This window comes from Larus michahellis, chromosome 6 (genome assembly GCF_964199755.1).
Source record: "Larus michahellis chromosome 6, bLarMic1.1, whole genome shotgun sequence".
Taxonomy (NCBI): Eukaryota; Metazoa; Chordata; class Aves; order Charadriiformes; family Laridae; genus Larus; species Larus michahellis.
In genome coordinates, this window is record NC_133901.1 from 51,468,639 (window position 1) to 51,487,813 (window position 19,175).

A 19,175-nucleotide genomic window follows, 5' to 3' on the forward strand; every position below is an offset into this window, starting at 1 on the left:
ATGTGGCACTGGGGAGTCAGATACTAATTTGCATCAAAGAGTCTCTTGGAATTCAGTGTTCTGAGGTTTGGCAGGTCTCAGTCTTCAAATAACTCTCATTGCAATGCAGCAGAGAGCTTCTGAATTGCACCAGCAAAACAGTGCTGTTGCAAAGCCAGAGAGATTGTGGTGTGCTATTTTCTTCAGACCAGGGCCAAGAAGAATGAAGGTGATTTGAATGAACTGTTACTGTGGGATAACACTGTGTTTTGACATAATTGGTTTTGAGGTAATTACGAATGCAAGTTACCAGCTTAGTAGTAGGCAGAACCTTTGGAGTGCCAAGCTATTAATTGCACAAGGGCCATCTCAGAGGGAGGTCTTATCCCAAGTTCCTTCTCCACTAACAGGATCTGTGGACTTGGCAAAAGAACAAATTTGTTGTAGGAAAAGTGTTACCGCAAGCAGAAGGGAATTAAGTTGTATTCATCCTGACTAGCAAAAAGTGAGACCAGGAGGTTGAATAAGGGATTGGTTTTTGAAATACCATTGCTATGGGAGGCAATGTGTGGATCTCGAGGTTGTTGCAGGTGATGCCTGCAGTGCCACAATACTGCTACTTATAGCACATAATGACTAGCCTTTGTAATTATTTAAATTTTTTCTTGTTCAGCTGCTGAGTGTTGAACGGCTCAATCTGTATGCAACCTCCCTCAGGGTGTGCTTTCTTCTCTTTGAGAGCATGAGAGAGCATCTGAAATTCCAGCTGGAGGTGAGTTTTTTGAGGATCACTGGGTGCCTGGTTATAGTTTATTGAGCTTCAGTTGAATGCATATATCTAGGCAGTAAGATACAGTCTAAATATCAGTTTACCTTTGTATAAATGACTCAGTCGGTTATGGGTAGGCTGTGTAGACCTTTTCTTGTTGGATAATAAAATTTCTTCGAGACTGGTGTACTGCACTACCTGCCTTCATACTGGTTTGTTTTTTGGTTTTTTTTTTTTTTTTTGAAAGGTAAAGCCAGGTGCACTGAATGGTAGAACTATTTGAAACCTTTTTACAGTCTCCTTCAGAATGAGCCATCATTAAGGATGGAGTGTCATGTGGGAAGATGAAACTCAGATCTATTTCTGTAGTCCTCAAAGCTATTCACTGTCCCGCTTTCTCTTTTCTTTCCTTAATCTGAGCTGCCCTGTGTTTCTGCCAGATGTACATCAAGAAGCTGATGGAAATTATCACTGTGGAAAACCCAAAGATGCCCTATGAAATGAAGGAGATGGCTTTGGAGGCCATTGTCCAGCTGTGGAGGATCCCCAGTTTCGTGACAGAGCTCTACATAAACTACGACTGTGACTACTACTGCGCCAACCTCTTCGAGGAGCTCACCAAGCTGCTCTCCAAGGTGCTGAACCGCCGAACGGGGGCTGCCCGCCTCAGCGGGCGGGAGGGAGGGAGCAGCGGGGTGCCGAAGGGGAAGCCGGTAACTCAGAACAAGGGTACTTAAGAGTGGGAGTGGTACTTAAGAATTCGGTGTGAGTCGTCTATAGAGATTAAGATGGCCGTCTTCTTTTGGAAGCAGAAGACAAAAGAAAACCATGATGTTTTACTAGTGTCAGAGCAGATAAACCATTAAGTATACGCTACAAAGCTTTGTGTGAAAAGTTTAGAGTGTTCTGTTGTATGCTTTAGGCTTCCCCAAGCTGTGAAGGAAACTTCCTTCCCCCATTATGGTGAGAGAGGCATGAAACTTGACTAATGTGCGTATTTTTTTCCCAGAATGCCTTCCCAGTTTCTGGACAGCTGTATACTGTCCATCTGCTGTCTCTGGAAGCATTGCTGACAGTGATAGATAGCACTGAGGCACATTGTCAGGCCAAAGTGCTGAGTAACATACATCAACAAGAAAAGGAAGCTGTCAAATTCAGTCCAGAAACCATGAACAGCACCAAAGACACAAGCAATAGTAAGACCCCTTTCTTTGATATTTTGATATTAAGCTTAGTCTTGTGCTAAACTTACAGATCTCAGTTTCGTAGCTGACATAGTAAGCTCCTTAAATATATGTTTTCAGTCTTCCTGTTGCATGTTTTATAACTACACACTGATGTTAATAACCATGCTGTTTGTAAAATGCACGGATATTAAAATGTGCCCCTCATCTGAAGCTTTATATTAAGGCCATGTCAAGACTGGCAGTCACAACAGAAGGAGGGTATGCGATGGAAATCACATAGTCAAAATACTGAGGATACTGAGGAATTGCAGTTACTTGGGGGAACTCCTTTGAATAAGCATATGTTCAGCTTAGAGTGATCAGTTCATTATTTCTCTATTGCTAGCTTTTTCCTTGGCTTATGGTTTTGTTTATGTGTGGGGATTTTTATTATTTATTTTAACTTCTACAGATAATGAGAGAGTACTCAGTGAGGGAAAATCTTCCACTGCAGTCTCAGAGCCAGCTGGGGCATGTCCTCCCACCAGTGGGTGCCTTATGGCTGATCAGATGAAGGAAGGCTGCATGGATTTGGAAGGAGGAAGTGAGGCAGGTAATAGGCTCTGCGGTACCCTGATACTTTGTGTGTGTATATGCTGAGAATGGTCCTGACATTTGCTGACTGGTCCTGCTATACTATAGACCACTATAGCTATTGTGTGTTCAAATAAGGAGGAGGTATGTGGTGACTATTTGTTTATTATAGGTGTGCTATATATGCCTACTAACTGTTGCATTTCTTCTGGGAGGGGGTTAGATCTGGTGGGTCAGTTTGGGGCAAAAGTGTGTGAAATTTATACCAGTACTTAGTATTTTTAAGGTAGTCAAGGCTCTGCAGGGGATCGATAGTGTAGGTAGTCAAAATAGCTAGAAAATTAAATCTTGCGGATGTGTGAAATTGTGCGGGACAAGAAGCTACTATGCAGTTATGCTGAAGAAAATGTTGGTGGGAGGAATGTAGCGAGTTAATAGCAGGAGTGTGACTGCCATTTGCAGGGCAGCACATTGCAGCAAGACTCCATGACTGAAAGTTATGGTGGGACACTATAGTGGGCTGAGGTGCTACTCTGAGGATAGCTTTGACCCTAATGACACTTTGTCCTTCTAGCTGAGAAGAATATCCCCAGGAAGCCTACCCGATTTTCTTGTATCCTTCCAAGCCCTCAGGAACTTATGCAGATTAAGAACAAAAAGAAGGTATGATTTGGAGCATACTGCAAATAGATCTTTGAGTGTTCTCTTTGTTTCCTATCCCATGTGGCCTCTGCATGACTGGTGATATCTCAGAAATTTTGAGTTCTAGTCTCTGCTGCTAAGAATTAAATAGTCACTGAAAATCCTGCTACACTGCAGAGAGTAGTGACTGTTATCTGTCCTAGTTTCGTTGTGCTAAAAGTTGCAAGAGGTGGTGTGGAAATTTTGAGGCACGACTTGTAAGCTAGGTCCATATGATTTCTGGGTGGGAAAGTTGCTGGATCTAGTTTGCATTATGTGGACATAATCAGGTACTTTCATCAAAAAGAGGAGGTTCCCTACTCTTACCAAAGCTGTAAATGGAGAGCGTACCAAGAGGCCCATAGTAGAAATTAATAGTCTAGCCTCCTGTTCTGGTGTGTTTATTCCCAGGTTTGCTTTATCATAAGGATGACGGACAAGATTGTCTTGATTGCGACAAAGCCATTCTTTGTCTAGATGTCTGTTTCTTTGAACCTCATTAATCCAAGTTATAGTCTAACAGTACAGCTTTTCCATTCCCTAAGTGGTTCCAGTCTAGGTCTAGTGTTGACAAAGGTGCTCCATGCTGATGACTTGTATTTATCAGCTGTTGTGTGTCAAGCATCAGATTCTGGCCTGCTTGTTCACCTCCAGAGACAGTGGAAGAATATACCTAAAGTCCCTAAGGGTTACGTGGGACTGCTTTTTTTTGGGGTGTTTTTCATTCACAGATGTTCTTTGTACGGATTTCGTTCTCTCTGCACAACATATACATGACAGAGGTAGGTTATTTAGGAAGTGAGATTACTAAATTTCAGTATGAAAATGACGCATATTCTGGATGAAATGTGAGTGGCCATAGTCATTGTGGAGTAAGAAGCCAGATGATATACTGGAAGAAGCTGTTAATGTCTTTGAACGATTCATTGGTGATAGAGAGAAAGATTTTTGATTTGCACCTGACTAAAAGGCTTGTGACTTCCCTCTCCAGCATAAGTGGTTCTATTTTACATTATTATAAGGGAGTGGTGGTCATATTTGTTTAAACTTACTTAAACAAAAATACTGAAGGAAGTACAACAGATCTCTTTCTACTGCCATACTAATCTGTGCCTTGTGATCTGCATTGTCAGTCTCTGGATCTGAATGTAATTTAAGGCATTGGTTTCTCTCTAGGAAATCTGCTGCAGTACTTAGGAACTTGGTTCTTTACCTACAAGACAGTGCTGCAGTGGGATAACGTTAATTGGCTTCCCAAGCCACAAGGACAGTGGGGGGAAGTGATTGTCAGCACAGTCTTCAAAGCAACCACCAAGTTTTCACATTAGCTAATTTCTAAGAAATTAATATTGATTTAGTTAGTGTTTCATTTGTAACCCTTTGCTTTGCATTAATTACAGCTTTCATGGCAGCTTTGCTGATGGACTTTGTGTGAAAGTCCTTCGTTGAGAAGGGAGCTTGCGTAGTGCTTCCACTGCTCTAAGTGAAAACCTCTGATAATACTCCAGCTTTCCTGTGCTGGAAAACAAGGTTAGAAGAAATCAAGATCATTGCCAGTGGCTGAGAGCTCCTTAAAGAAAGTTCCAGGTGGCCCTAAGAAAAGGGGAAGTGCCTTGTGCTGCAGCAGAGGGCAGAAAGATGTTCATAAATCTCTCCTAATTTCCCCAGGGAAAATCCTTTCCTGACCCTAAATCTGCTAATGATTTCATCCTGAGCATGTAAACAGGGCACACAAAACGTTCAGGTTAAGTAATGTTGATGCTGACGTGTCACCAGCATGTTCTGCTTCCTGTAACCTCTGAAGTACTAAACATTACCAGTGCTGGAAGGAGGAAAAAAGCTAAGTAAAAGCAGAAAACAAATTATGCATCAAATGGAAAGTTTTCTTTTTTTTTTTTTTTTTTCCAAAGGCAATGACCAGGAGCTCAAGAGCATAGGACTGACAGGATTATAAATGCAGTGCAAACTGCCAGCAGTCTGGTCTCCTTTCAGGTAGTCTTAAGAAGTATAACCAGTCCACAGAATACCCTAGGGCTTGGGTTACAGGATTTACAGCTGAACAGAAATGCTGCTAGCATCATACAGTCCCTTCAGGCCTGTTACACTTGGGCAGCACATGGTTATTATTTTGTTATGCCCTCACTGGGTCCTCGTGCGCTCCATGCTATTTCAAGGTCTGTGTTTCATTGCAATTTGAAGATGTTCACGCAGGCAGGGGAAGGAGAGAACAGAGGGCTGGTGGCTTATGAGGTACTGAGAAACCCAGGGGAGCTAGTAATCATGATGGTCACGAATTTAGTTCACTAGGTCATTGCTAGCAGTTTGATCGTGATAGGAGCTAACAGGGAACTGACATTTATTCTGGTGCCTTAGTAAAGTTCATACAGTTGTTTGTGCTTTTAGTTTTTTTGAACACCACCAAGAACATTCAGTTAACCCTTTCTTAGTCGGGCGTTTCATTATGCTGTGACTGTGGCACAGTCTAGTTTCATAAAATAAAAATCAAGCAGGGCAAAACTAAAAAAGCTATCTGATGCTTGACACACAACAGCTGATAAATACAAGTCATCAGCGTGGAGCACCTTTGTCAACACTAGACCTAGACTGGAACCACTTAGGGAATGGAAAAGCTGTACTGTTAGACTATAACTTGGATTAGTGAGGTTCAAAGAAGCAGACATCTAGACAAAGAATGGCTTTGCAGCAATCAAGACAATCTTGTCCATCATCCTTATGATAAAGCAAACCTGGGAATAAACACACCAGAACAGGAGGCTAGACTATTAATTTCTACTATGGGCCTCTTGGTACGCTCTCCATTTACATCAAAATGTAAAACGCATCTGCTCTTCCCAGCCTACAGATAGCCTTGTCATGCTGGAATATCAGATGTTCCTGGAACTATGTCTCACTAGCAGAATGTTTTCTGGTTCTTAGTTTAAGCTTTTGCAGCACTTCTTCCTTGCACCTGCTGAATACATGCCAAGGATTCTTGCTGCATGTCTCCTGGCAGTGAGGTAGAGTACAAGAGGCTGGAGCCAAAGCAGACAGAAGAGGGCATGGAGCAGCACTGCTGTTTTAACTGGGTAGAGTTGATCTTGCCACATATCTGGGGTTCATCAGAGACCTTCGTCTGCTCTGTTTACATAATAGATCAGGTGAGGCATTTGAAGTAGCAGAGCTAATTGCTCAGTGAAATGTCAAAGCTTTTCAAAGACAGCAGCTCATGCTTGCTCTGTCCAGTAGTATTTGATAATGAATCCTTGTGATGAATGCAGGTTTTCTGGCCTTGGTTAGCCTTCATGCCAGATTACACAGCACAATAAATTTGATCCTGCTGAGGTTGATCTCTATTCTCCTTTGCTTTTGGTTCAAATGCCAAGAACAATCTAAAGTAAGAAATGCACTTCAAGCTTGTAATTATCAGAATGTCTCCTTCAGCTCCTGATAACCGGCACAGAGCAGTTCAACCAAAAGCCAAAGAAAGGGATACAGTTTCTGCAGGAGAAGAACCTTCTTGCTACCCCCATTGACAACAATGAGGTAGCCAGGTGGCTACGGGAAAATCCTCGCCTGGACAAGAAGATGATTGGGGAATTTGTGAGCGACCGTAAGAACATAGACTTGCTGGAAAGCTTTGTTGGGTGAGAGTCTTTCTGTATCTCTTTAATCAGAAAGGGGTGAAAGTTAAAAGTTCAGTGATTAAAAAAAAGCAGTAGAATAGTAGTTCCTGGAGGCACTGGATTTGTATCGCTTGGTTCTCTGTGTACCATCGTGCTTTAATTCTGTGCATCTCTTGCATATGGTAACACCTTAGATACATATAATAGTATGATATTTGAGCTTCTTTCAGTGGGACCAGTCTCTGGGAAGACTGGAGACATTATAACATGCAAAATCACCTGTAGGATTGTTGACTCTCTTATTGTTTTTTGCCTGTTCATGGTATGTTTCTTCTCTCCTCACCCCCCCCCCCCCCACTCTTTACTGTTTGTCCTCTGTGAAATCTGTTATTCTGATGCTGAAACAAACAAGGCAGCAGTCAGTTGTTTCAGTTTCTCATTGCATTTCATTCTTCTTGCAGGACTTTCAGCTTCCAAGGTTTAAGGTTGGATGAAGCCTTACGACTTTATCTAGAAGCCTTCAGATTACCAGGAGAGGCACCCGTAATCCAGAGACTGTTGGAAGCCTTCACAGAACATTGGAGGGTGTGTACTTGGTGGGCAGAAAGCTCAAAACTGTGTTCTTTATTATGCTTCTGCTTGCTATGATGGATGTGTCTGTTCAAACTATCTATATAAGCTCTCTGTGCCCTGCAGGCAACAGCTGTTGTTTTGTTGGAGGTGGCAGCAGTGCATAGATTTCAGGGGTGCTTTTTGGAAGCTGGAGCCAGAGCCTGGGATTTTTGTTTTTTCCCAGGGATGATTCAGTACTGTGGGCAGGAAAATGGCTGTCTTGCGTCACTGATATCGCTGTTCCTGTAGGACTAATTTGTGCATACGTTTGCCTTTCAGAAATCAAATGGGTCCCCATTTGCTAATAGTGATGCCTGCTTTGCCCTGGCCTATGCAGTTATTATGCTGAACACTGACCAGCATAACCACAATGTCCGCAAGCAGAATGTCCCAATGACTCTGGAGGTAGGTGTTATCAGTGTAGGCACCTGTGTTCTCTGGTTTTAATAGCAATCTAGTACCTGTTTTCATCTCGGTGGCATTTTCTTTTTTCCCTGGCATTCATCACTCATGTACACAATAAGCTGGTGTGCAGCGCTGAAGTTGAGTACGGTTGGAGAAGGGTAACTGTGGGCAAGGGGCAGTCTGAAGAAATACGAGCTTAGCAGGCAACTTGCCATGTTCATCAAGAGACTTGTGTGTGTGTGAGCAAACTGTATGCTAAGACATAGTAAGAATGAGAAGATTCTTGAACCGCTGTGGGCTTCTGGAGAGTTCAAGTTCTGTGAGTGTCAGTGCAGTGGTACAGACCTGTCATTCTGATGTCCAGCCTCAGCTAAGCATGTGTTGTGTTGTGTCTCTGTTCTTTCCTTGTCAGCAGGGACAGGGGTTACTGCGCACTACTGCCACTAATAATAACATTTAGTCTTTGAACTTTGAGGCTGCACGCTGAAGAATGCAGGAAAATCTCCTTCTAGTCCCATGAAAAACAAGTGAAGTATTGATCCTAGACAAGCAGCTAAAGCTGGAGGTATTAGGAGCTAACGGTAGTATAACTTTTTTCAGGAGTTTCGGAAGAACCTGAAAGGTGTGAATGGAGGCAAAGACTTTGAACAGGACATATTGGAAGACATGTACCATGCCATCAAGTAAGAATCAACCTGTCATCTCCTTGTATGCAGAGAGCAAACTAGAGTTGTTTGATCTGTGAGACCTCTGGAGAGTACGTAAAGAGACTCGCCGATCATGTGCCTGTTTGCCTTAGACCAACTTCCAGCTCCATGTGGGGCAGTGGTAACAAGCCTGTCACAGTGATTGCACTGGATTTGTATCTTTGGATTCTTGCCATGGTATTTTAATCCACAGAGCTTAAGCTAAAGTTAAAAAATACATTACTTCTGTCAACATGCAAAAGAATGGCTGAGCAGGACCGGCACATGTGACATGCTGTATCTAAGAAGGCTCCGTTCTCCAGACCAGACCTTTAGGCTTCTTTAGAACATTTTATGTAGTGCTAGAGATAGTATCTCTAGCTGACATAACGTGTTCAGGTCTCAGTTTCATATGTTCTGCGTTTGAGCTCTTCATATGAGGCTGCTGTCTGCGTCAATCTCTTCTGCCACCCCTGAAGCTCTTGGCACACTGACTGGTATTTGAGGAGAATTCCTGGTGGCTGAGGCAGTTTTGTGCACAGAGTAGCTCTGGGCAAGGACCTTTAATAACAGCTCAGAAATCTAGCCTATCAGTAAATTCAGGCCCAGCCAATTCGAAGCTGAGAGGATTACATCTCTGAGGAGACAGGATGTGACTCTGACTCTCAGCTGGTTTCAGTCTGCGGTGGCAGACAGTGGCTTGGGCTGGAAGCAGGGCAGTGTGATTAGGCTGACCTTCCCTTTTGAGCCTTCTCTGGGACGGTGGGGATGCTGCCTGTACTAAATACCTAGAAATTCTTCAAGAGGTAGCTCTAGCTTTCAAATAGAGCTCTGGTTTTGATTGGCCTCTCTTCCCTGAGGGTGTTCTTAATGTTTTTGGTAGTACCCTGAGAATATCCTCATATCTTTCAGTTAACTAGTACCTCTGTCCCAGTCTATTCCCCTTTATCCTGCCTTCACCAGATACTTCAGCTTTTTCAGTATGTACTGTGGCTAAAACAATTGGTGTATCATTTTGGTATTATTCCATTTCAGACAGATTGACCCAGTGTCATAGTTGAGATTAAGGAACTGTTTGGGTTTTTTGTATTATTAGGGGGGAAATAAATCAGACTGTGATCTGTACAGAGTAGTGCCTGATGTCTTCAGGATGACAGCATTTCACTTTTGAGCACAATTTCATTTCCTGAGACTTTCCAAGTAAGCCCATTCACTTGCTTCTCTTAATATTGATCAAGTATGGGTTCTTAGAAAAAAAAAAAACCACATGCTATTGACTGCAAACGTATTTTTCTATATAATCTCAGTAATGATCGCTCTTGTCAAAATGTGGGGACCTGAAACTGAGAGGAGCTTACATAGTATGCAGAAATCAAGAGGGTTTTTTATAGTTGTTGTTAGCATGTGAAAATTGCTTCTTTGGCAACTCAAATATGTTATGTTTTTTTTTTTTATTGTTGCAGAAAGACTTCTAATTTTCAGATTGGCTGCAATCTGCTGTTCTTAGTAGACTTGAGACTCTTGTTCAATTAGTTGGTGATCTGCAGAGGGTTACCTCTTGTGCAATGTTACCCAAGTCTAGGGAGTATGTATTTAGGCTTAATATATTTTAATCTGGGATTGCAAGTACTACTTGGCATAAATCATAATTGTTTTATTATTGTATAGCTTTAATCCAGTTAGAGTAAGGAGCTGTGGTATCCTGGTTATGAATCATCCATCGCACATTTGGTTTCTTTTTTTGTCTTTAATTTTGTACTACTTGGCTTTCTGATACTTGATTTTGACATAATATGAATATTTACATTATTTTTATACAAAGGTACTCATGCCTACCATTGACTGCAGTGGTATAACAATTTAATATTATTTTTAGCTGGGAGTAACGAGATATGCAGAGCACTCTAATGGGGTGAGAGTTGGGATGGGGGGGAGGGGTGACGCTATGCCAGTGTGCTGTCCAAAATTTCCCACCATTTAACTGCAGTATGTGTTGTGTTTTGCACTTGTAGTGTTAGGTAGCTGCTTCTTCAATGCTATCCTTACACGGTTGCTGCTGGGTGCTGGCTGAGAGCCACCAGACTTTATATCTGGAATATCAAAGCGGGGCAGGGGAAGCAGGCAGGCCTAGGAAAATAGAATGTTTCAGGAGCTGGCAAAATCACTCTAGAGTAGGTATTGCGTAGCTTTGGGACCATGTAATGAAAGGCACTATGTAAATGTTAGGTTTGGCTCAGAATGAAAAATTCAACCTTTCTGCCTTCCTCCCTTGTAGAAATGATGAGATAGTGATGCCAGAAGAACAGACGGGCCTGGTGAAGGAAAACTATATCTGGAATGTCCTGCTACATCGTGGAGCCACTGATGAGGGAATATTTCTCCACGTGCCTCCTGGAAGCTATGACCATGATCTCTTCACCATGACATGGGGGCCAACCATTGCAGCACTTTCTTATGTTTTTGACAAGAGCTTAGAAGAAACAATCATCCAGAAGGCTATCTCTGGTTTCAGGTAACTCTTGCATTCATGAAGACCCGGAAGAATTAAAGTGTAGCCATTGTATCCTCTTCGCCTGCTAGAGACATGGCCTCTCTTTGTTGCTGCTTGCTGTTTGGCTTGACTGTTGTGTCGTAATAAATCAAAGTGCCCAGAGTATGTATTTTTAAACTCCAACCTGGTTACATTTAAAAGGCCTACTGACATAGCTCTGCTGCCTAGAAGTGAGTGGAAGAAGTCACTGTTAACTTGCACAGTGATGCTGGCAAAAATCCCTGTATATGAACAAAACCACTCACATGTATGAGGCCATGGCTGTGGCTGAATGGGACAGGGGATATTTTTTCTTTTTTTTTCTTTCCCAGATGACCAGTATTCAAAAAACTTGCTATCTGTGAGAAACTGTATTGGAATGATCTTTGGTCATGCTTAAATCCAGACCAAAAGATGCCTTAAGCATAGTTTTAAAGCTCTGTTAATATACTGCTGTAGCCATGATCTCTTGGAAACTAGACCTTCAACACTACCACCAAGCTCAGCAGCTCTCTCTTGTGTCAGGACAGAAGATTAGGTATATTGGCTCAGGTGCAAGCGGTCACTGTTTAGACTCACTTCTTAAAAGTGATCCTTGCATCAGCACAGGCAGATATTAGGATCTGTGGATGAGGATTGAGATTATTTGAGGGATAAGAGTAGACCTCTATGCATCAGCATTCATTATGAGTGGGTGGAGAGGAAGGTCTAAAGTGTCAACAGAGAGGCTCTCAGATTTGCTGTCCTGTAGACAGACTTGTCTGTGATGACTTATTACATTGTTTTCTGTTTTCGTCTTTCCCCAGGAAATGTGCAATGATTTCTGCTCACTATGGCCTTAGTGATGTGTTTGACAATCTCATAATTTCTCTCTGCAAGTTTACAGCCCTCAGCAGCGAGGTAAGTTTGTAAGGCGGGGAAAGGAGAATGGCTTTTAGTATATTGGAGCTCTCTTCCTCTGTTAAGCAGTAATATTTGCTTATTTTCATTATCACAGTATCTGTAGATATCTACCAGCCTCTGCCCAGAGTTTTCTGGAGGAAGCAATGAGAAGTGTGTTGTGAAGCAGGACTTCCCCAGGACAGGTTCAAATATGCAAAGTTCCTTCCGCTCACTCACAAGTGGCAGTTTTTTGCAGAGCAAAATGCCGTGGTGTAGAAGGGTTTATTCCACCTACTTGATCTGACGAGACTTAAATTTCACTGTGATCAAGACAGTGATCATCCATGATACCAAGCAAGCTTATGCATTTCAGCTATTGCATATTTAATTATAGGGCTTATGCGGTGCCAAGAGGGGCTGTTTTGTGGGCTGTTTTTCCAGAGTGTAAGGGGCTGTGCAGCCACCCAGCATAAAGGGGTTAGAAAAACAAATGCTTTGAATTGTCGGTTGGCGCGTGGAGCCTGGTAATAAGATTGACTGTTGGGCCCACTGTTGGCAAGCCCTAAAGACAGTTTCCATGGATTGTACTGTGAGAAATTGACTAAATTCAAGGTACAGTGGTTGGTGTAAGCTTCTTTTGCCCAAATCTCTTTGTGTGTTGTGGCATCAGCCTGTTTTTCCCCAAGGTGTTTGAAAGACAGTGTGTGGTAGACCATGCTTTGTGCTAAGGAGAAGACAACAGCAACTCATTTAAAAGGTCAGAACTCACAAAGAATCTCACAGCATTGCTCTGAGAACCAGTGCAAGACTCACAGGGAGCAAAATAGAATTGCCAGACATACAAAATAGGGAAACGAGGTCATTCAAGACTGAAAGCATGGGAGTAAAAAGGCCAAGACAGGTGATTTTTTTTCAAATCCCTTGAAGGGATAGCAGAAGGTGAACAAGTCCTGCAAATTAATCCAGAGAATGGAATTAGGGTGCAGGGGAAATGGAATTGTTTGGACTGGGTGTTTTGTATCACTTGGACTCTGGTAGCCTGGTGACAAAGTACCAGGTTGACTATTAAAGACAAAGAAATCCCAAGCGGTGGGGTTGCTTTAGATTTCCCTCTTCCTCCACAGCTCACAACAGTAAAGATGAAATGCTTGATCCTCTCCAGGCATACCAGACCTTGTGACTACCAATAGATAACAAGAGCAGAGGAATGTCTGCCGTGAAACAACTGTTTGACACAGATTTACACAGTAGAAGCAACTAGACTAAGCCCTCAGAGGCACTAACTGTTGCCAGCTGCATCCCATCTAGTTGTGAGACTGGAATCTGGAGCAGTCTGAGGCCTGTGTAAATTAAGCAAGCATGTCTTTTGGTGATGACGTAGAATCATGGATTTCTGGATTTGAAGAAGGCTGTGAGTTCTTATCGTTGGCCAGATTCCAAGTACACCAATTACTTTCTGCTGTCCTAAATTCCTCTAAGGCTTGGAGACAATATGACAACTGAACAAATATTTGAGAGACAGTCTGGTGGAAGTGGAGAAGGGGCTGTCTTCAGGGACTGAGGAGACAAAACAAAGAGCAACTGTTAGAAAGCAAAGGAAGAACATCAAGTGTCACTTAGCTGCTAGTCACTTACCAGGTCACGTCATCCTGGTGATCAGGCATCCTCTCCAAGCACTGGAATTGCTGTGCATGGCTGCTTTGGTTGAAGGAAGAGGAATGGAAAGGAACATGGAGGGAGATTAAGTGATTTAAGAAGAGCGGGTGCCCCGCTTCTTGAACCATAGTTAAGACTCACACTGACTCAGTGTATAGGTAGTAGCAAAACCCCTGTGTGTTTTAATTCAGTGATTGTGGCTTGTTACCACAGTGCAAAACCAGGTGTATTGGTGTTTGCACTCTGAGCCTTGAGTGATGTATGTATTCATGTGGTTTCCCCATAGCAACAATGATAAAAAGAAATTGCTTGTCACATTTCTGCTGGACTTCCAGATAGGCAATTCTGATGGACTTCACCTCTATATCAAAGACACATTTTGATAATAGTTTTGCCAGCAGTCTGGCTGAAGCACGAGCTAGTTTTTCTGAACTTCGTGTCTGAGATCGGAAGAGACACGTTTTCAGTCCGTCTTATCTCCTGTCCTCTCTCCTTTCTTCGTGAAGCAGTAAGTATGGGTTTTGTCCATGTAAGCAAGAGAATGTCAAAGCCCATCTCTTGGCAAAAGGAACATTGCAATGAGCTTAAATACCTCCAGAAACATGGAGCATGTTATAGTGTCTGGTACTAGCTCACATGGTTGCTGTGTTTTTTCTTGTTTTGGCAGCACACGCTTGGTTCGTTTAAATGACTTATCACTCTTTTTGTATTTTGAAAAGCTGTGAGTTTGTTGAACAGATTATGAGGAATTGTGATCCAGCAATTATTGGCAGAGGCTGTATGTCAGGATACATCACTCTTACTTTGAATCTTGCTGTTAAATAGTGGTAGGAGTAGCTTTGCAAGTCAGTAATGCTTTTGGCCATAGTTTCCATCTCTAACAGTAAAGCGGAGTAATTGCTGCTTCTAGAGGAGACATGGTACTTTTTGTACAAGGCTTTGATCCTGGATTGAGTTCCCATAGCAGAATAAATTTGTGTTAGTGAGTTTTCAGCAAGCACTTTCAAAATGTTCTGTATTGTTGTTGCTCTTGGAGAGCTTATGTCGAGGTGGTTCAGTGGTTCAGCTTGTATCAGGTAAGCCGTCTTGTCCTTGTTTTTGCGCGAAGTGAATATGAGCTGAGGAGTTATCCAAGCATCGTATATAGAATTGTTGTCTTTCCCGCAACCAGTTCTGAACAGTCTGCCCTAATTTGTGTTGAAAAGAAAACATCTCTTGCTGACTGATTGCCACCCACTCTTCTTTCCTGCAGTCTATTGAGAACCTGCCCACTGTTTTTGGAAGTAATTCCAAGGCCCATATTGCAGCAAAGACTGTGTTTCACTTGGCCCATCGCCATGGTGACATTCTGCGGGAGGGCTGGAAAAACATCATGGAGGCCATGCTACAGCTTTTCCGAGCAGAGCTGCTGCCCAAGGCCATGGTGGAGGTAATAATAGCTGGCCCATGAGTAATTGAAGAGTAGGGGAGTGGGAAGCTGGCTTTTCATGGAACCAGTTCAAAGAGGAGGGGAGCTCTCTTGCAAAAGCCTGGCTTGGGTGAAGTGTGTACAGAGCTAGAAAGCCTGCAAAGGTGTAGTGTTTGAGTTATGTGCAGGCTCCAGCTTCTGTCATAGAGCTTTGGGGTTTTTTTCTCATTTTACTTTTTTTTGGATTTGAGAAATCCCAGCATTCATTTTACTTGAACAGATTTTGAATATTGTGCAGAAGAGGAACATGCTTATAGGCATGAAGTATTAGAGCATGGCAGTGGTATGGCCAGATGGGGGTGACGCTTTACTGAAGGGGTGAGAGGGTGAAGAGCTGGGGTACGCATGGGCGGTTGGGTGTAGTGTTTCATTGCCAAGTGAAACATTACAGGGTTGCAGGGGAAGGCTACAAAGAAGTAGACAATTGATCATATACATGTTCTGGTCTGTGTTCCAGGTCGAAGACTTTGTGGATCCTAATGGCAAAATCTATCTGCAACGTGAGGAGACACCATCTAACCGGTGAGCGGTGTAGATGGCCCAGGCAGTCCCTTTTGTACCAAAGCTGGAGGATAACATGATTTCTTGTTTTCTCACTGATGCTGTTGTCTTCCGATTTGCAGTGGTGAATCTACAGTGCTGAGTTTTGTTAGTTGGCTCACCCTCAGTGGGACGGAGCAATCTGGTATGAGAGGGCCATCTACAGAGACACAAGAGGCAAAGCGAATGGCTCTGGAATGCATAAAGGTAACTTACGGGCTGTAAAAGAACCTGCTTTTGTTGATGGTGACAGTACTATGTGGATAACAGGCAACAGAAGCATAAATATGCATGCTTCTAAGCAATATTGCAGGTTCCAGAGGACTTGGGAATTGTAAGAAACTATGGAGGAGCATATCTGCATTTACAGCTAAAGGGTCTTATGTGCTGTTACGCACAAATGTAGTAACACATGAAAACAGGAACGGTTTCCTGCAAGAGGCTGGGATCTACCCTTGGCGTCACAGTCCAGTAATTGAAGACAAATTAAAAAATTCTCAAATGACTAATCTTTTCCAAGGCAGTGTTAAGGTGTAGGGTGCCAACAAAAGATGAACATGGGTTTTCAGCAGTGTATGGATAGAGGAGTTATCTGTTAAAATCTGTCTAGCACAGATCAGGTCTGTAAAAGGAATAGATGTTAAAGGAATGAACTAGCTGGCAGGAGTTTTCCTCCAGGTAAAGCCACTATCTGTATCTTTCCTGGGAATGAGCTTTGTTTCTGGAGGATCTGTTTGTATGCCTTCCCCATCCCCCAGATGTATAGTCCTCTTTTCTGTCTTTTGCAGCAATGTGATCCCGAGAAGTTGATCACGGAAAGCAAATTCCTCCAACTTGAATCCCTCCAGGAACTCATGAAGGTGAGAGAGAGATTGGACTGGTGATAGAACTAGTGTGCTATGCATGATCGTGGATACATGCTGTATACTTGCCTAGCTCCTCTGTCCCCAAAGGAGGTCTTGGACCTACTTGGGAAATGAAACTGGTCATTAGTTCAGTCGTTACATGTAACTTCTGTGCTGGCAGCCACAATTGCTTTAGTAGTAGAGGAAGTCATTAAATTGTGGAATGCGTTCTAAAAACCTTGAGGAGGTCATGGTAAGTGTTTGAAAATATGTGTAGCTCTGTGTTAGGACCTTAAGGTTATACTTTTTCATCTTTTCTGGTTTGCTGTGTGCCTGAGAACATTCTAAAAGGCCGCTTCAGAGGCAAGAGCCGTACAGAAATATTTGACTGTGTGCCCCTAGGTAGTGTGGTACCTGGCTGCTGTGGGAGACCTAATAAGGCTGTACTCGCTATCCTAGAGAAGCTCATCTCCCAGGATGGTTACTTACCTGGTTCTGGTAGTGGCTTCTCAGGCTAGCGTGAGTTTGAGACCACTCCAGGGTGTGTCTGGCTGTGAATCTGGCTGCTGATCACCATTTCCAAAAGCAAATCGTGCAACCCTTGCAGGGATGCTGCGTGGGCTGGCAGTGCATGTTGTCCCATTTCATGGCTCCTTAAAGCGCAAGTGCCTTTCCCTTCAGGCTGCTGTAATTGCAATTCACTGGCTTCATCAATAGGGAGCATGTTGAGGAAGGGTTTGTTTATTAAGGCTAGCTGCAGAGGTTCAGAAGAATAGGTATTGAGTTTCAAAGTAAAGTTAAGTGAGTAAACCTCAAAGAACAATACTTAAAACAGCTAAAGCAGAACTTGCTGTTTGTATCAGACAAAGACCACTATGTTGCTGGCCCACATGGACGAGCCGTGACACAGTTTTTGTCTACCGTCTCAGTTCCGGGGAACATTTTCCTCTTATCTCTATGTCAAGAATTTTCCCTTCATATGCAAGCTGATGGCTTAAGAGGAATAGTTACAGTATTTGTAGTCATTCCTAAGTATGTCTGTCTTTTCTGTGCTTCACATACTCTTAGCAAGAAGCTGCTGGCTTTCAGAATTCCTTTCCATCTGAGAGACTTTGTCAGAGTTTAACATCTTTTAAGTTCATATTGCATCTTGCATAATAATAAAAAAAAATAATTTTCCATATATTTAGCTTGACCTTTATCCAGTGCATTTTTGATAGACTACGCATGACCTCACTGGACAGTAGAGTGCAGTTTTGCACAGACTCAAAGCATTCTGTTGGTCCTTACTTGTTGGTCCCCCAGTTTTGGGGACTTGTGATTCACAAGCATTTCCTTGCTTTTCTAGGCTCTAATCTCTGTGACTCCTGATGAAGAGACATATGATGAAGAGGATGCTGCCTTCTGCTTGGAGATGCTTCTGAGGATTGTGCTAGAGAATAGGTATGACCTTGAAATACATGCAGATTCATTGTAAATGTCCCTGCTTTACTGCAGCTGCGGCCTGGGTGCAGGGAATGAGTTCCTTATGTGCTTGATTTGCCAGCTGAAGCAGCATGTGGCTGTAATTTCAGGGCTTAGCAATTCCACTCTTGCATGTGCAAACAGAGGGGCTATTCACGCACGAATTATTGCTCCATATCCTGAGACTTGGAGAACATAAACTCTGGAGGGAGAATTCTCCCACCTGATTGCTTCGCAAGTAATGAAGTAAATAAGAAAATTGATGGCTTTGTTGTTTCTATGTGTATGTTCTTGTATCTCCTGGCTGGAGTTTTGCATTGAAATGAAGAAATACTGGGTTCTCTAGAGTTCTGGGAGAGGTAGCTGGATCCTGCATGTCTCATCTCCTTTCATCCTACCCTTTCCCTCCTCCCTGTTGTGGCTAGGGACCGTGTGACCTGTGTCTGGCAAACTGTCCGAGACCATCTCTATCATCTCTGTGTCCATGCGGTGGAGTTCTGCTTCTTGGTGGAGAGGGCAGTGGTGGGGCTGCTGAGACTGGCGATTCGGCTCCTTCGTCGGGAAGAAATCAGTGCGCAGGTAAAGGTTTTTTGTAAGTCAGTTACTGGGGTTTTGTGGCTACACCTGCCACCACAGGAAGCCAATTGCTGTTGGATGAACCCACATTTAACCTGTCTGTGCTTCACGTAACAATAAACAGCAGTTGTAAGTAGCTCTAAATAAATGGAGAATGGAGTGTAAATACTAGGATCTGATATTCTTGTCTCCTTCTCTGGCCAGGTTCTCCTCTCATTACGTATCCTGCTCATGATGAAGCCAAATGTGCTGTCCAGAGTTAGCCATGAGGTTGCCTATGGCCTTCATGAACTCCTGAAGACCAATGCTGCTAACATTCACTCCGGGGATGACTGGTACACACTCTTCACCCTCCTGGAGTGTATTGGGTCTGGGGTGAAGCCGCCTGCAGCCCTGCAGGTTACAGCAAGGGCAGATAATGACACAGGTAAGACAGGCCAGCTTTTGCTAGGAAATCTGATGCCTGCCTGCCAGATAAGCAGCTGCTTCCTCAAGCTTTTCAATTAGCAAAGGGGGCTGCAAGAAAACAAAGCTGATATTAAACTACATTAGCAAGATTAAAGACCAGCACCTGCTGTTCACTCCTACCCCATGGTCTGTCCCTGTCTCTGCTTTGCCATCTCTTCCTACTCAGTGAGCAGTAGTCCAGGTGCTAGTCCCTGGGGGAGCAGTGGAAGGAAAACTGATATCAGTTGTAGC

The 19,175-nt window shown here is 43.1% G+C and overlaps 1 protein-coding gene across 12 annotated transcripts in view; it reads left to right on the forward strand.

Moving 5' to 3' along the window:
* Window positions 1–19,175, forward strand: part of GBF1 (golgi brefeldin A resistant guanine nucleotide exchange factor 1) — a 109,680-nt gene that overhangs the window by 81,176 nt on the left and 9,329 nt on the right. For all 12 annotated transcript variants that reach the window (XM_074589839.1, XM_074589841.1, XM_074589842.1 and 9 more), the window contains 18 exons: window positions 653–751; window positions 1,189–1,383; window positions 1,758–1,944; window positions 2,387–2,527; window positions 3,083–3,171; window positions 6,631–6,833; window positions 7,274–7,397; window positions 7,704–7,829; window positions 8,430–8,512; window positions 10,791–11,027; window positions 11,852–11,945; window positions 14,836–15,012; window positions 15,509–15,573; window positions 15,675–15,798; window positions 16,380–16,451; window positions 17,785–17,879; window positions 18,326–18,479; window positions 18,681–18,903. In XM_074589839.1, the coding sequence (XP_074445940.1) occupies window positions 653–751; window positions 1,189–1,383; window positions 1,758–1,944; window positions 2,387–2,527; window positions 3,083–3,171; window positions 6,631–6,833; window positions 7,274–7,397; window positions 7,704–7,829; window positions 8,430–8,512; window positions 10,791–11,027; window positions 11,852–11,945; window positions 14,836–15,012; window positions 15,509–15,573; window positions 15,675–15,798; window positions 16,380–16,451; window positions 17,785–17,879; window positions 18,326–18,479; window positions 18,681–18,903 (2,488 nt within the window). The remainder of the gene's footprint in view (window positions 1–652; window positions 752–1,188; window positions 1,384–1,757; window positions 1,945–2,386; window positions 2,528–3,082; window positions 3,172–6,630; window positions 6,834–7,273; window positions 7,398–7,703; window positions 7,830–8,429; window positions 8,513–10,790; window positions 11,028–11,851; window positions 11,946–14,835; window positions 15,013–15,508; window positions 15,574–15,674; window positions 15,799–16,379; window positions 16,452–17,784; window positions 17,880–18,325; window positions 18,480–18,680; window positions 18,904–19,175) is intronic.